Source organism: Phytophthora infestans, genomic scaffold (genome assembly GCF_000142945.1).
Source record: "Phytophthora infestans T30-4 supercont1.51 genomic scaffold, whole genome shotgun sequence".
In the NCBI taxonomy this organism is placed as follows: Eukaryota; Oomycota; class Peronosporomycetes; order Peronosporales; family Peronosporaceae; genus Phytophthora; species Phytophthora infestans.
The window spans coordinates 674,364-690,994 of record NW_003303708.1 but is presented as its reverse complement, the minus strand read 5'-3'; the positions used below and the strand labels follow the sequence as shown (position 1 = coordinate 690,994).

Genomic DNA, 16,631 nt, shown 5'->3' with positions numbered 1-16,631 from the left:
GTTGGCAGGCAAGGCTAACACCAAGACCGCAAACGCTGGCAAGAACGCTAATGCCGGTAAGGCCCAGCCGGCAACGAAGGACGCGAACACCAAGGGCTCAAATGCCAATACGAGCGCCAACAAGCCTACAAACAAGGACGCCAACGCCAATAAGCAGCCAAAGACATCCAAGAACGGCAAGCCGAAGCAGCCCAACACAGTCGGTGTGAGTTTCGTGCTGCGTCTGGTGCTTGGTCTGGCACCGGAGAAACGCGCTTCATGTCAGCTTCTGCGTGAGATCGTGAGCCTCGAGAAGAGCGGTCGTATCGTGCTCACCTCGTCGAATAAGGGCCTTCAGCAGGTTATTGTGGGGTTTTCGCAAAAAATGTAACACTGCGGAAAGCTCGACCAACACCCAATTCGCCAGAAGTAGCGAACGTTCTCAGTCGGAAAAATTTCCAGAAGCCATGCAGCAGCTTGGTGGTGAACACTGTAACGAATGGGAATTCGAACTCTGCTTTAAGAAGCTGGTGAAGTGTCTGTGTGGGAACCACACTAAAAGATCAGTATGTCGCTTCAGGAAAAGAAACATCTCGTTCCGCGTGCTCGGATCGGGCTGAATAAGAGTGTGAAAGCCATCAAAAAGAGATCTATCTAAGTCAGTCTAGTAAAGAAGAGCGCAGCTCCTCAAGTACAGAGCGTAAAGAAACACCAGTCGGATGGTGCTCGAGAAGACGGCACAGACTCCACCACCGGCACCGGCGGCAATCAAGAAGGAAGACGCGTCGAAGAACAAGGGGAAGCAGGTGAAGAATGCTGCTCCCGAAAAGAATGCAGCTCTGGAGAAGAATGCGTCCCCATCAAAGAACGCCATGACGGGGAAGAACGTGACGCCTACAAGCACGCAGAAATCTGGTGCCATCGTGAGCGGTGCACGTGGCGGCCGGGCTGTTGTTTCAAAGGCTAACTAGAGTCCTAATCCGAATGAACGAACTGCGATCTTTAGCTAGTACTGGACTCCGAAGAAGCATTTGCCGAATAATATAAACACGAATAACTTTCATGCATGCCGCGGTGACTTATCCTGCAAAAACTGCAGTAACGTAAGCTCTTAGCTTACTTATGAGGTAACCCCCGTCACAGATATTAGCTTCGTGTATCGATCGATCAATTGTTGCCTGCATTACCAACTTTACAGTGCCCCCTTCGCATTTCGCCACTTGTAACGACGCACCAACGTCACAGCCAGCGATGGCCATGACGTTGGTACCAATGCGTCCTACTTTCTTCTATTTCTTTCCTACTTGTCTTTGCTGACTGCCAACTGTCTTCTTAAGTTGCCAATGAGCGGCCAGTGTGACGGGTAGAGGAAGTTATCTTCCGAGAGTATACAAACTCGCAGTGAACGGCAGTTCACAGGTCTCTTTAACCCATCTAAGACGAAGATTTATTCTGTATTATACAGAATAAAAATACTACTAATTAAAGTATACCTCGACAACTAAAAACATTTTCTTCATACTAGCCCTTTCGCAGTTGGTGTGTGATAGACCCTGACAATTTGCACAAAAATACTACGAGGTTAGACATAAACGTGTTGAATTTGAAGTTGAAACGCAATTCTATTGGCTGAGAGATGGGTATAGAATTGATTATACTGGTGAAGTTGATGTCCCGTTGAATCTGATTGGCACTAGCAAGTTTGCGCTCAAGATTCGAGCGCCAATTTGGATGGCTGCGCCACGTGCCGCACACTGCGCGACGCTCACCAAATTTTCAGCCAGTTCCTAACTACAGAGACAGAAGTAGAGAGGAACTGGCTGAAAAGTTTGGTGTGCTGTCAAACTGGTAAGTGGACCACGATGTATAGCTTTCGATTCCGTATGCTTATTACTCTACGTCGTCTTCATCACCAGAGCTATCCGCACGTTTGCGCTTCCTGAAGCGTAGGCGCTTCTTTAGGTGGGGTGGAATGAGGGTGCCGTTACCCCACGGCGTGTGCCAGATTTGGCTGCACGTGCGGTTGTTTCCGGTTTCTTCACGACGGACACGATTGCAGAGCGGTACGTACCCGTCAAAAGCTTCACAGCAAGCCTTGCAGAAATAACTCGTCTCCAGGCCTTTGGTTTTTAAAGGTGCCAGCACTGAACACACCTTGCATAGATGCTGACGCCGCTTGCCGTGGTAAAGTTGCTCATTGTTTTCCAGCACGTGCTCGCGTGTAGGCATTGGGACGGTCGCTAAATCCTCGGCGTTCATGTTGGCTCGAAACGTGGCTGCCGTGACTCCAAGCAGCTCCATCTGAAGCCGGCGCATGTACTCAGCATGAGTGGGTACAGGTTCGTTTCTTTTTGCCATCACTAACTTGTGGATTATAATCCCATTGACTATCGCCATGTCCACGAAGACAAGAAAGAGCTGCTTGTAGTATTTTCTGAAGACGACACACTGCTGAAGGGAGTAGCTCTGGAGTCGTAGCTGGTCATGCCAGTTTACTCCGCCCATTCCCGAGTGGTAGTCGACCACTAGCTGCGGACACGGTACTTGCGTCACCGCGCCTGTGCGCTTGTCCTTCCTCCCTACGTTAGTCACGGTAGTAGCACACCCGGTGGCAATCATGTTTACTGGCTTGCTGTCCATCCAGGAACCGGCTAGTAGCTTCGGATGTATCGTCGAGTGAGCAATTCGGTAAGTTCCGCGCGGCATCCAAGCTGGTCGTTTCTTTTGTGTAAAGCGGAGATTCTTGGGTGCTCCCAAGCGGTCGCTGCGATGTGTCCCCACAACGTAGTAGCCCTTGTCCAACAGGGTCAGTGCCAATGCACACGAGCTGTAGAAGTTGTCGGTAACAATGAGTCGCTTGCCAGGCTGCCCGTCCAATGCCTTAGCGATGTTGCGAATGACAGCCTTTTGCGCCACTCCCTTTGCTTTCTTTCTGTCCGCCTCGGCCCCAAAGTACACTTCAACTCTGTAGCATACAGAATAACATACACAAACTCATTGGCAAGTGAGTTTCTTATGTATAATACGACATACATCAGTTCTGATGAATACAGAGTAGCCGCTCTACCTTGAGCAATAGCCCGTTTCAGCGCAACACGTCATATAGCACTTCGTGCCATACTTATGCGGTTTGTCCTTGTTGTAAACTCGGATAGGATTGAACTGACTTCTATTGGGGATCGTGCCTTCGTCGAAACTCACTTTAGCGTCCATCCGATATCCCCGGCGGAACGTCGTCTCGATGGTTTGCAAGATCGGCCGCACTTTCCACGCCTTATCACCTGACGCTGGAACTGTTGTACCGCTGGCAAAGTGGAGGAACCGAGTGATCATCTTGAAGCGGTCGCGTTTCATGTACCGCCCAAACGTCCCACAAGGCACCGCACCGTCGTCGCGTGTTGACCAGTGCTTACTCAAACCATCGGTATGTCCACACAGTGTCCTAGCCACGAGAAGGCCAACGACATGAATTATTTCATGAACTTGCACGGGTTTCACTCTCTGCAGCTTTGCCTTGATCTCTTCTAGTGACTGCACTTGTTTTTGCGGGTCTTTATCGTGAGCTGCAAGCTGACGAAGTCGAGTTTTTTCGGCGATACTTGGAATACAATGCAGGCGATACGCATTGGTTTCGTCGGTGATGCGCACCCACAGAGCTTTTGGCAGGAAGTGGAAAAACATACCAAGAGGCGAGGAAGCAAAAGCAGCAGCTGACTTGGTAGGCCCAAATGTGCCATTGTAGAGATCGTCAGCACTGTCCAGTTGTAGCTCACCTGTATTCAGTGCCATCCAGAATAAGTTAGCTCAAATACAACAATTCTGTAGCATACAGATTTATTACCGCTGTGGTTCTCATCATACAACTTCCAACCGGACAGTCCGAGCTGGCGCATGGCATCGTCATCTTGTCGAAATAGCTCGCTCTCATCTTCGAATTCGGTGTCCGACTCGATTTCACTCTCGTACTCAACACAAACTGCTGATGGTGGGGCAACTGCGTCATCTTCGTCGTCACTTTCTCCGTCGTCTGGAAATGGCTCCGAAGATACGTTGATATCGTCCGTCGCTAAGGGACCGAACAATACCTCCGTACGCATGGCGTCGATAAAACCTTCGGTGTCAAAGGCATCCACACCAATGTGACGACCACTCTCGCTTGAATTGACACTGGTGTCCAGCTCTGGATCCTCCTGAATACACGCATTGTCGCTACCTTGTTCTGCATACTCCAGATTAGATCCTTCACCTGATGAATGGGTGGCTTCCTCATCAGGGGAACGTGCCGCTGGACTTGAAACCGCTTCAGTAGTATCTGCAGCCGCCATCGTCAAAGGTGAGGCTCGTTGGGTAGCGTCGGCTTGATTTGCCAGAGTTCCAGCGGGGGCTTCGCTTGCAGCAGCAGCTTGAGTCGTCGGGGTTTCAATGAGCACTCGAGCGGACGCAGCAGCAAGTTTTTTCGGTGGGGGAAGCGGTAATTTCAGCTCAAGCATTCCCTCAGTCCGAGCAAACATCATAAGCTCGTTTTCTCCTACGCCAAATCGAGTTATTTAGTCTATGAAGGACTTTAGATAGCAATTGAGCGCTAACTTACCAACAAAGTGGTCAACGCGGCGCTGTGCTGCAACTAAGCTGCGAGCGACACCAGGCTTCACATAGGTAAAGTCCACACTTAACCCCTTCGGTTTTCTCGACTTCCATCCCTGCTTGGAAAGCTCGCGCCATAGCTGCTTGAATGTTTTTTCGTACGGGCCGTTCATTATTGGGAGAACGGATTGCGCGGGACGAGAGTAATGTGTGGTGGTCTGTGAATCAAAACGGCTCATTACAGAATTTTCAAACCTCCATGAATTTTATATTGTCTTTTCTATGATGCCAGTGAAATCCCCGTCTATCTTCGCTGCGAAGATCTTCAATGATAAAGTCGCATACAAAAAGATAGTATGCGGTGAATTAGGCTGATGGTAAGCTCGTTTGATATAAGATCCTGTCCTACAGCTTATTCTGTATGATACAGAATATCGTCTTAGAAGGGTTAATTAAAGAGAGCGAAGTGACCCAAATAAGGTAGATTGTAAAACTGAGTATATTTATAGGTAGGTTAAGTTTGGGTTTAATACAAACTGTTAGTTACCTATAGAAATGCAATGTCATTTAACCAATGGTTGGCTTTGAGCGACCTTGGTACCTTGTACCAAATATCTCGGAGTATGACGTGCCATACTCCTGAAGTGTGAAGTGTCACACTTCATGTAACCAGGGTACACTTAGGGCTACGTACCCCGTTACATCCTCCCCCACTTAGGTTCGGTTTACCGACCAATCAGAATGAAGAGGTGTTCGTCACAAACTCTCATTCTCAAAGTCGAAAACCATCGACTTGGCCGCACGAGCGCGGCGGAGGCTCACTTAACAGTTAGAGCCTCGAGCAGCAACCTGTGCGCTCTTCGTCTAGGTCTCCACTTCGATTGTTAACATGCCTCGTGGCACTGCTAAGAGCGGTGCTAAGACACGCTCCAAGGCTGCAGCCGGTAAGGCGCAGACCAAGAGCACTAAGCCTCACGGCAAAGGCTCTGCACTTAAGGAGGCTACTCAGGTGGCCTCCGAGGCGATCGGTTCCTCGGGTGACGCGACTGTGGACAAGCGCGCAAGCAAGCGCCGCAGCCCGTCGCCCTCATCTTCAGACAATCGTCCGAACCCTCGGTTCGTAGAACGTGAGTTCAACTCGGACAGTGAGGACGATGCCGAGTCCGGGAGCACTCATGATGCTCCTGCGGGCTCTGTGGGAGGGCACAGCCCAGTGCCCAGTGAACACAAAGATGACAGCGTGCAGTCGCCCGCTAGTGATCAAGGTGATCACAGGGCCTAGGACCTCTGTGCGCTCTGAGTGTCCGGCCGTCAAGGCTAAGGACGCTCTCAAAGCCGGTGGCGATGAGGAAGAGAATCCTCGCAAACGTCTCTCGCTTGCCGAGGGTCTTGCGCGCGCTAAGGCCTCTAAAGCCGAAGACGCCAAGCCCTCAAAGAAGCGTACTGCCTCTAAGTCTCCACTCCGCGAGGAGAAGGAGACTCGTCGCTCCTATCGGAGTATCTTCGACTCCTCGGATGAAGAGGAGGAGAAGGAGGAAGAAGAGGAAGAGGAGGGTGCCATCGTTGAGCCCCGGGAGGTCTCGAATGACCTCGACCAGCAGCAGGAGGATTTCCAAGCTGCCCAGCGTGTGCGTGGGGGCTCGGTGGCGGCACCCGTCAGCCAGGGAGCTGCCATCAGCTCAAGAGGGTATTGGCCTCCCGAGGAGAGCTCTGGGGCTGACCTCTTCTTAGAGCTTCTCGTCGCTCCTCGTGGCCTTGTGGGCGGCCACACTTCTAGAAGCATCTATGAACGAGCCCTTGTTCAGAAAGAACAGTTGTTCGTCGACAACTTGGAGGCTGCTCGGTGTGTGCTTCTCGCGCCACACCGCATTCCCCATAAGGACTTCACGACTTGTCGTAAGAAGCCCGAGACCCGGGGTGGTCTCTATCCTGTTTGAGGATACCCCTGGGTTATGCCCGAGAACTGTCCCACGTGGAGTTCTTGTGAGGACATGTTCTGGGCGTGGGTGGAGACTCTCAAGTACTCACCCACGGAGTTACGGGAACTCCATGAAGATCAGCAGCTGTCCCACATCCTGGACCAGCGTGATCTTCGTGTGAGGTTTGCCCACTTGATCAGCAAGCGTATGCTGCCAAGGGACATCCTGAAGCGCGCGGCTTCTAGCGCTCACGATGAGCGCGGGTACGGTATGTATTCATCGACCGTACCCCGTTCGGGCAAGAAGCCCCGGACTACTTATGAAGCTGCCGCCGCTTCTGTTCCCATATTGCGACAGCCTTCGGGCAGTCAATTAGGAGCCGTTCAATCGGCTCCCACGAGTTCTCGGAGTGGGCATAACCCCTCCACTTCACGAGGAGCTGTCGCTTGCCGCGACATAGTTGCTCCTGGAGGATCCGCTCGACGTGGAAGTGGACTTCTCCGTTCCGGCAAGCAGGGGCGGAGGTGCCCTCGTACGAGTACGAGTACTCGGCGCCTCCCGAGAGCCACTCTCGTCCGAGTGCTCCGACTGCGGGTCCGACACGGGACCCTGAGGTTGACCGCCTCCGTTAACGTGTCCTCGTGCTTGAGATTGCACTTGGCCTTGGGACTGGCGGTAATGCTGCCGCCCAGGCCGGGAATCAGGGCGAGCTCGCTCGTCTTGCGGGCCGCCTGGACCTGGTGGAGCGAGAGGGTCGCGAGCCTGCACCTGCGGGTGGATCGCCGGGCCTCTTCGTCCGATCTGGACGAGGCCTTTCGCATGATCCGACGGATCGAGGCTTTGTTGCCACGTCCGGAGCCGCCTGCGGCACACTCCCATACGTACGCGTATGGTGCGTACCCGGCGTACTCAGCGTACTCGGCGTATGGCGCCGGGGTCCGTTCGTATGGAGCCCCTCCGGCGTACGGTCTTGACCGCAGCCTTGCCGTCCCGACCGAGGCTTGGGTGCCTGCTCCGACGCCCTCGTCGACGACTGTGACCGGCCCTCGCTTCGAGGAGCTGGGTCAATGGGGGGTCTGCGAGTCAGCAACCCCCTGCGGGTCAAAGTACCGCTTAAGACGTCCGACATAGAACGTCGGGTGCGTCGTCATTGACTTTGGAAGGTCGATGGTGTACGACGCACCATGTCTGGCCAGGACTGCAAAAGGTCCGATGAAGCGGTGCTTCAGTTTGTTGCTGCCGACAGAGCTAACAGTGTCTAGAGGTAGGTTCCTCGTGTCTAGCAACACTAAGTCACCAATCTCAAATATACTTAAGTTTCCTCTTCCTTGCTTGTCCGAGTACTTCTTTTGTTTATCTTGGGCCGCTGCCATGGCATCGCGGACCCTGCTGACAATGCTCAGCTTGGTATCCATAAAGGATTCCACCTGTTTCCGCAGCGAAACTGGCCTCACATCCGAGACCTGGGAGGAAAGGGCTTTCCGAGCCTCTCCCCCATTTAAAATAGAGGAGTCAGTGTCTCCTCGAAGAGTGAGAGGCACTCTGGGGTGGCGGAAGCCGTTCAAATAGAACGGCGTGAGCCCCGTGAACGCGTGCACCGCGTTGTTGAGCGCAAACTCAACAACTGGAAGCTGCGACGACCACGTACGTGGCGCTGCCGCGCACACACTGCGCAGAGTGTCCTCGAGCACTCGATTGACGCGCTCTGTTTGGCCGTCTGTCTGCGGATGGTCCGCAGTGGACATCTGCAGACGAGCTCCCAGTAAAGGGAACAGCGTTTTCCAAAACGCAGCAGTGAACCGCGGGTCTCGATCCGAGACAATCGTCTCTGGGAGACCGTGATAGCGGAACACGCCATCGACGAACAACCTTGCGGTTTGTTCGCCCGTAACAGTGACGGGAACTGGAGCAAGATGTACCATCTTGCTCAGACGACACACGAACACCAAAATTCCGGTGTTACCGTGTCCGTCGGCGGGAAGCCCAAAGATGAAGTCAAGGCTCATCGACTTCCAACAATCAGCCGGTACGGGCAGGCTCTGTAGCGGAGCCGAAGAGTGCCCTGCGGGTTTGACCCGCTGACATGTTTCACATGTCTTGACGTACCGGGCGACCCACTTGTACATGTGGGTCCACCAGAAGGACTGAGAGACCCACAGAAAGGTCTTCTCGCGGCCCAAGTGGCCGCTAGAGGGCGCGTCATGCGCCTCCGCGAGGATGTCGAACTTCAGATCCTCGTCGTTGGGTACGACCACCCGTGGAGGATCAGTGGGCTCCACCCGATAATAGAGGAGGCCCTCCTTCAACTCATATCGGTGGAGCCGTGAGCGCTGTCGCGACGAGAGCCAGTCGGACTTCGCGCTCGTTCCGGCCTTAAGGAACTTGACAATAGGCGCGACAGCCTCATCGTCCCGATACGCCATGCGTATCCGATCATATAGATCCGTTGTCGCCCGCGTGATGTGGGACAGCTCATAGTCGGGACGCCGAGAGAGTGCGTCCGCAAGCACGTTGAGCTTGCCCGGCTTGTATTCGACGCGGAAGTTGTATTCCGCGAAGAAGGACAGCCACCCCGCCATCCTTTGGGAGAGGTGAGGCGAGTTAGTCGCCGTCCTCAAGGACGCGTGGTCTGTGTAGATCACAAAGGGCCTAGAGCCCAGAAGGTGAACACGGAACTTCACAAGGGCATATTTCATTGCCAGGAGCTCCTTGTCATGGACAGGGTAGTTCCGCTCGGCGGCTTTGAGCTGCCTGGACTGAAACGAGATGACTTGTTCCTGTCCAGCCGTGTCGGCCTGCAGCAATGCACATCCGATGGCGTAATCGGAGGCATCGCAGACGACGCTAAACGGCTACGTCTCGTCCGGCAGAGCCAGGACAGGGGCCTCTTGGAGACTGGCCTTGATGCTGTCAAAAGCATCCTGGTGCTCTTGCTCCCAGTGCCAGTCGACGTCCTTCTGAAGGAGGCTCGACAAGGGCTTAGCGAAGCCCGCGTACCCAGCGCTGTACTTGTGAAGGTAGTTGGCCAAGCCCAACCACTTTCGAAGATCCTTCTGGGATCGGGGCGTTGGCCATGCTGCTATGGCCTTGACCTTGGCTGGGTCAGCCCGAACGCCCACGTTGCTTACGAAGCAACCGAGAACTTTGATCTCTGGTGACGCGAAAACGCACTTGTCGATGTTGGCGTAGAGCTTGTTCGCTCGCATCACGTCCAACACTCGACGGAGGTGTCCTAGATGCACCTCCATGGCCGTCTTGCCTCCCTCGGCACGGCTATGGACGAAAATGTCGTCGAAGTACGTCTGTACGAAGGTACGCAAAGGGCGGAACAATTGCGTCACCAGGCGATTGAACGTCGCCGGGGCGTTGGACAAACCCTGCAGCATGACGAGCCACTCCCAAAGCATGCCGCTTGGGGTGCTTACCGCGGTGAGCGGGATGTTACTCTCTCGCATCAGGATTTGGTAGTATCCGTCTACCAAATCCAGCGCACTGTACAGTACGCTCCCGGCCATGTTGTTCAACAACACATCCTTTCGTGGGATCGGTGTTTGGGCCGGCACCGTTGCGTTGTTCAGCTTGTTATAAGCGTGAACCAGACGCCACTTTCCGTTCGGCTTACGAACGCAGAAAGTCGGTGTCGAGTGCGGGGATTTCGATTCCCGCACCATGCCTGCCTTTGCTTTCGCGGCGAAGAAGGCATCAATGACCTCGCACTGTTCGCGCGGGAGAGGCCATTGCCTCGTGACACAATACTTTGTGCCGGGCACGAGATCAATCTCGTGCCGTACGCCTCGATCCGGTGGGAGTTGGGTCGGTGGGTGTTTGCTCACCACGTCCGCATACTCCGTCACCAAAGGATACACCGGATCCTTGGGGTTTTGAGAATCTCAGAACCCAAGCGCGCCTGACGCTGCTTGTTCATGTCTTCCAGGACGTTCTCGTCCAAGACAGAGGAGGAGTTCAGCTCCTCCTGAGTGGTCTCAGGTCTCATGAGTACCATCTCAGCAATCTCTCCAGCCTTGAGGTTGGCCAGGAAAGACTCAGCCGTCATTTCCTCGAGGTTCAGTATCTCTGCAACCTCTGGCAACGGTTCCAAATGGACACCAGATGCCTTGACGGGTAAACCTGTCTCGCCATCGAAGAAGTGATAACACTCTTCCACCGGCCTTGTCGGAGGAGCCCGGGCCCTGGACTTCGAGTCGCTTGAGGCGACGTCGATCGGAACGAAGTTCGGACCCGACTTGAGGCGGCGGCGGCGTCTTTGTCGACGGCGTCTGTGACGGGGAGCTTTGCTTCCCACGTCTAGGGATGTCGTCGCTACGACATCCGAGGCACTCGTGGCCTCGTGTGGTACTGCTGTACCCACACAGGAAGCGTGTTCAACGCCTTCCTCTTCCGTTAAGGTCTGGGCGACCGCGTGTGGCACTGTGTTACCCACACAGGAAGCGTGTTCAACGCCTTCCTCTTCAGTTAAGGTCTGGGCGACCGTGTGTGGCACTGTGTTACCCACACAGGAAGCGTGTTCAACGCCTTCCTCTTCAGTTATGGTCTGGGCGACCGTGAGTGGAACTCTGTTACCCACTCCGAACACGCTGTTCTCAGTGTTCATGACAGCTGCAGCTGTCTGCGGAACTAAGTTACCCGCCTGTGGACCTAAGTTACCCACTTGGTCGGCGCCTCTTCTGGGCGCGGCCACCATCAAAACATCCTCGGAGTCGTCATATACGTCGACGACTCCCAAGCATCTGCCGGATGCTTTGGTACCCTGACAGCCCTTGCGGGCGCCCCGGGTCCTGACAGAGGTGGGAACATGACTCACCAATGCTCTGTCGGACTGCGCAGGGCGGCTGGCACCGATTGCCTTGCCTCGCCATTCGATCCAGGGCTCGTTCTTCTCAATCCAGGGCATGCCCAGGATCATATCATATGGATCCATATCGAGAACAGTGAACTGTTCGAGGCTGTCAAAGTCTTCAAACTTGACAGCCAGATCCACTTGGACGTTGGGGACAGTGACGACCTTCCCGTCGGCCAGTCGCACTGACACCGTCCCGTTGCCCTTGCTTTCTCGCAAAGCATCGGACAACTTGTTGCTTTTACGAGCAACCGTCTGGCGGCGTGCGAAATTCTTCGACGCCCCAGAGTCAATCAAGATTCTTAAGGGATGATCGTATCCCCGTACACATCCGTCTACTACGAGCAACCCGCCGCTGCTCTTCGCCGATTCGAGAGTGCGAAGACTCTCAGGGGCTAAGTCCTCGTGGTACGCGCCACCCGCGCACCCATCACGAAGACTTAGTTCTTCCCAAATAGGGTGCCCCGCCCCTACTGGTTCCCTGCGTTCCCCTGTCCCCGGGATCCTGGCTTCTGCCAGCGACCCTTGAGGACGGGCTTGCGGAAGGACCGTCTGCGGAGTCTTTCCGCGGGACAGTCGCGCTTGAAGTGGCCCATCTTTCCACAGCCGAAGCAGCGGATGTCACGCTGTTTCGGCGGACCCGAGCTCCATGGGAACTGGTCCGTTGGGGCTTGTTCGACCGGGAGCCGACAAGGAGCTCCCAGGCCACGCTGAGGCCGGCGTACGCGCCTGGCGATGGCTGTACTCTTCTTGAAGAGCCACTTGAATCGCCTCTTCAAGGGTTCTTGCCTGCACCCGGAACAGCTGAGTGCGTGCGGGGCCCACTCGAAGGCCGTCCATGAACACAGTCATCTTGATGTGTTCTTTGAGTGGGTTTCCCACTAGGGACGCCGTGAGCTCCCGTATCTCTTGCACATACTCGTGCAGCTCGCGCCTTCCTTGTTTACACGCGAGGAAGCGCGAACGCTGGCGGTACTCGTAGTTCGCCGGGAGGAACGCGGCTCGGAGCTGTTCGCACAGCTGAGCGCAGGATGTGAAACATCCAGGGGATGTTGCTTTTCGAGTGTACACCCAACTCTTAGCACGACCGCTAAGGTTGGAGAGTGCAAAAGCAACACGCAGTTGCTCGGTCGAGATCAGAGCCGCGTCCATCGCGAGCTCTACTTCTCGGACCCAGAAGTGAAGGTTCTCGCCTTCCTTCCCTTCATACGGCTTTACCTTCAGCCGTATTGGCTTCGGGTGAGGCGGATTTGCTTCCGCCGGAGCCTGCAGGTTCTCCCGCACATGGGCGATGAGGCCCTGCTCGTACGCGTCGAATGCATTGACGCACTCGAGCTGCTCAGCCGGTGCTGATACCACCAGGCTCTGCAGGGCCTCCATCCCGAAGATGCCTGCCGTCTTCCGAACCGACTCGAACTGAGAGTCGTTCATATGGGAGAAGTCGTTCCTATCCATGGCAACGAGCTTCGGAGAGGTTCAGGTAGTCTACCCGCGGTGGCGTGGATTGACTACGAGTGCTACCAAGTGTGACGGGGTCACACAGCACCTTGCGCTAGAGGAAGTTATCTTCCGAGAGTATACAAACTCTCAGTGAACGGCAGTTCACAGGTCCCCTCTTTAATTAAAGAGAGCGAAGTGACCTAAATAAGGTAGATTGTAAACTGAGTATATTTATAGGTAGGTTAAGTTTGTGGTTAATACAAACTATCAGTTACCTATAGAAATGCAATGTCATTTAACCAATGGTTGGTTTTGAATGACCTTGGTACCTTGTACCAAATATCTCGGAGTATGACGTGTCATACTCCTGAAGTGTGAAGTGTCACACTTCATGTAACCAGGGTACACTTAGGGCTACGTACCCCGTTACCGCCAGGCAGACACACGCCTGACCGGAAGGCAATCACCATGTTTGGACGAGTATTGCCAAACGTGGAACTTCAATGACAGTCATTCTTTTTCATTTGAATTCACTAGGGAGATTCTGACCCGATTCAAATGAACCGCGGTTCACTACTACGCTACGCTACTTCAAGATTCGACTCAAGGACTACTTAGAATCTAGTATAGTGAAATGCATATACTTACATAGGATACCAAGGGAATGCTAACAAGCACTTCCTCGTAGCCGACAAACAACTGACCATTTCAATCTCACTTTCCAATTTACCTTCTTCGAGGCACATCAACTGCCTCCTACGCCTTACCTTCGAGTCCCTATCGTTGGACTCTCGCCGCCCGCCTCCGCTTCGCTCCTCGCCACGCGACTCGTTCCTCGTCGCTGTTCCTCTGCGCCGTGCTCTCACCAGTCGTCACATCTGGTAGCACTTGCTGTTTTTCGTCCGGGAGGGGGTTCTTTATTCTCTATTCGCTACGCGACACGTGGAAAGCCGCTCGTTGAGCGTGTGTCGTCGTTCTTCGCCTCCACATTCGTCGGATTTCTTCGTTGCGACCTCATTTCATACGGCTTGCCGTGTTGAATTTTTGCGTGCGTACTGCACCAAGCGTCTGGTCTATAAGAGCCGGATCAAGCTGGTACCCGTACCTAACGTCGCATCCTTCATCAGCGTTATCGTTGATTGCGTGTGTACTGTAAGTGTCTGGTCTATAAGAACCGGATCAATTCTGTACCTGCACCCCTCGTCGCTGTCCACCTGTACCCGACTACCTTTTCGGCACTTCATCGCTGAATTTTTCGACAATCAACCATGACTTCCTTGAATCCTCAAGGATGGTCTACTGACGCTATCACGCAGAAACTCATCGAAATGGCTGATAAGCAGCAACAACTGCTTGAAGCCATGAGTAAGCGTGAAGTGAAAGTGGAAGGTATCCGTCTGCCTGAATTTCATGGCATGATGGGAGAATCTGTTAATTTGTACTTCGAGCAACTTGCTCAGTACTTTGATGCCAAAAACATCTATTGGCAAAACGACAACCAAAGTTCTCGAATTTTGGCCATTACTACTGCGAACTTTAGAGGAAATGCTGCCGCTTGGTACAAGCTGAACAAGCGTGATATCAAGGACATGCAGGACCTTATGGCCCGGTTGACCGATGAATTTATGCCTCCGGATTTGCAAGAGCGTTTGCGTGATCAATTGTACGCGCTCAAGCAGAAATTTTGCTCTAGCTTGGAAGATTACATCTCTCGCTTCCGTGAAACCATCATGCAAGTGACAGACATGAGTGAGTTGGACAATATCACTTACTTCACACGTGGACTAGTCAGTCCTATCGTCGCTGTACAACAGTGTCGCAAGCAATGAAGATTGCTTTGGAGTATGATCGTTCGCATCATGTCCACGGTAAGAACTATCGTCCACCGTTCTTTTCGCAGGACCGATCACGCTCTCAGTCCAACAACAATTCGCACCAAAAGCAAGCCACGCCTATGCGTGTTCAGGAGAACGAACCCGAGCCGATGGAAATTGACTCAGGGAGTACAAGAAATCGCCGTTCTGCTTCTTCTTCGTCGTCTAACAAGCGATGTCGTTACTGCAAGAAGTCTGGTCATGTCATTGAGTAGTGCTTCAAGTTGAAGAACAAGGAGAAGTATGCTCGAAAGAACCGTCACGAGCAATCTGCCGCGAACTTTAATTCTTCTCCTCCTACAACTGCTGCTGCTGCTGAACGAGTGTCTATGACCCGTTCCGATGACGAGGTTGAGGTTGTTGAAGTGGAAGAGATTTCCACGTCCACCTTGTCGTCCATGCATCGTGAGAACGAGCTCATTCGTAAACAAGGGACTTGTGATGGGAAACATGTCGTCATCATGTTCGACAGTGGTGCTACGTGCAATGTTGTTTGCCCAGGTTTAGTCGCTAACACCGCTACGTCTGGTGTCTCACAAGTCACTCGGTTCGATGGAACTTCTACGAAAGCGCGTTCTGTGAAGAAATGTCAAGCGACTATTGAATTCGGTCGCTACCGTTTCCGCAAACTTCAAGTCATGGAATGGTCACTTGGATCTGCCCATGATGTCATCTTGGTAAAACTTTGGTTTACCAGGTTTCAGCCATGTATCAATTGGCGTTCGCATGAGATTTCGTTTCCAAGTGTGTCTTGTGCACCTCCATCAACGGTTGCTAGTCAAGCAGCTGTGGAGATTGCTGCTGTTGACTTTAAACGTAACGTGAAGAAACATGTGTACAAGGAAGTGTACCGTGTCAAGATTTGTGCGGTCACGCCAGTTAGTGAGTCGACTCCTGTTCCGATCACTCACTTATTGAAGCGTTTTTTACTGACGTCTTTCCGAAAACTTTACCGGATGGTTTACCGCCTTCACGTCGTGTGGATCTCGAACTCCACATAAAACCTGATGCTGTTCCAAGTAGCCGTGCTCCGTTCCGCCTGTCTAAGGTTGAGCAGGATGCACTGGATCTCTTCGTTGCAGAGAAGCTAAAGAAAGGATGGATCGAAATTTCTGATTCTCCTTGGGTGTCCAACATCTTTGGGATTCCAAAGAAAGATCCTACTTCTCGACATCAGCTGTCTCGCTCTGAGCTGGTACGCTCTGGATTCTCGACTTTGCCTATCCATTGGGTCATCGACTATCGCTATGTGAACTCGCAGTCGATTGTTCCAAAGATTCCACTGCCTCGCATCGACGAACTCTTCGATCAGATGTCTGGTTGTGTCATCTTTTCAGTTCTAGATTTGGCTCAAGGATATCACCAGATGCGTATCGCGCTCAAGCGTCGCAAGTATACCGCCTTTCGCACGCAAGCTGAAACTTACCAGTGGTGTGTAGCTCCTATGGGATTAGCCGGTATGCCTGGTGTTTGGTCTCGCCTTATGAGGGTACTCTTTGCGTAGTACCGATTCATTGTTGTCTACTTGGATGACATTTGTGTCTTTTCCACCAGTCTGGAAGAGCATGTTGAGCATCTTCAAACTCTCTTCGAGGTTCTACGTCATGAGAAATTGTTCTGCCATTTCTCGAAGTGTCACTTTGGTCAGTCCGAAGTTAAGTTTCTTGGCCATACGATTTCTGCCAAAGGACTTGCTGTTGATACTCGCAAGACTGAAGCGATTGCAAAGTGGCCTACGCCACTAAACCAAAAGTAACTACAAAGCTTTTTGGGTCTCGCAGGTTGTTACCATCGCTTTATCCGTGATTACGCCATTATTGCGTTGCCTCTTGTTTCTCTTGTCAAGAAAGAACATGTCTGGAGCTGGGGTCCAGAACAGACGCGTGCGTTTGAGGAAATCAAATCCGCTCGTCAAGAACCACCCGTGATGCAGTTACCGGATTACGAGAAACGTTTCATCGTGACAACAGATGCCTC

General features: G+C 53.0%; 2 protein-coding genes across 2 annotated transcripts; both read left to right on the top strand.

Annotated features, from left to right (window-relative positions):
• Positions 1–50: 50 nt before the first annotated feature.
• PITG_16703 (uncharacterized protein) lies at positions 51–370 on the top strand (the record flags this gene model as incomplete). The annotated part of the gene is made up of 2 exons (XM_002896884.1): positions 51–56; positions 125–370. 2 exons carry the CDS (start codon positions 51–53, stop codon positions 368–370), a joined length of 252 nt encoding a protein of 83 aa, XP_002896930.1.
• A 289-nt stretch (positions 371–659) lies between these two features.
• On the top strand, positions 660–1,042 carry PITG_16702 (uncharacterized protein; the record flags this gene model as incomplete). Its single annotated transcript, XM_002896883.1, has 1 exon — positions 660–1,042. One exon carries the CDS (start codon positions 699–701, stop codon positions 948–950), a length of 252 nt encoding a protein of 83 aa, XP_002896929.1.
• Between the last annotated feature and the right edge of the window lie 15,589 nt (positions 1,043–16,631).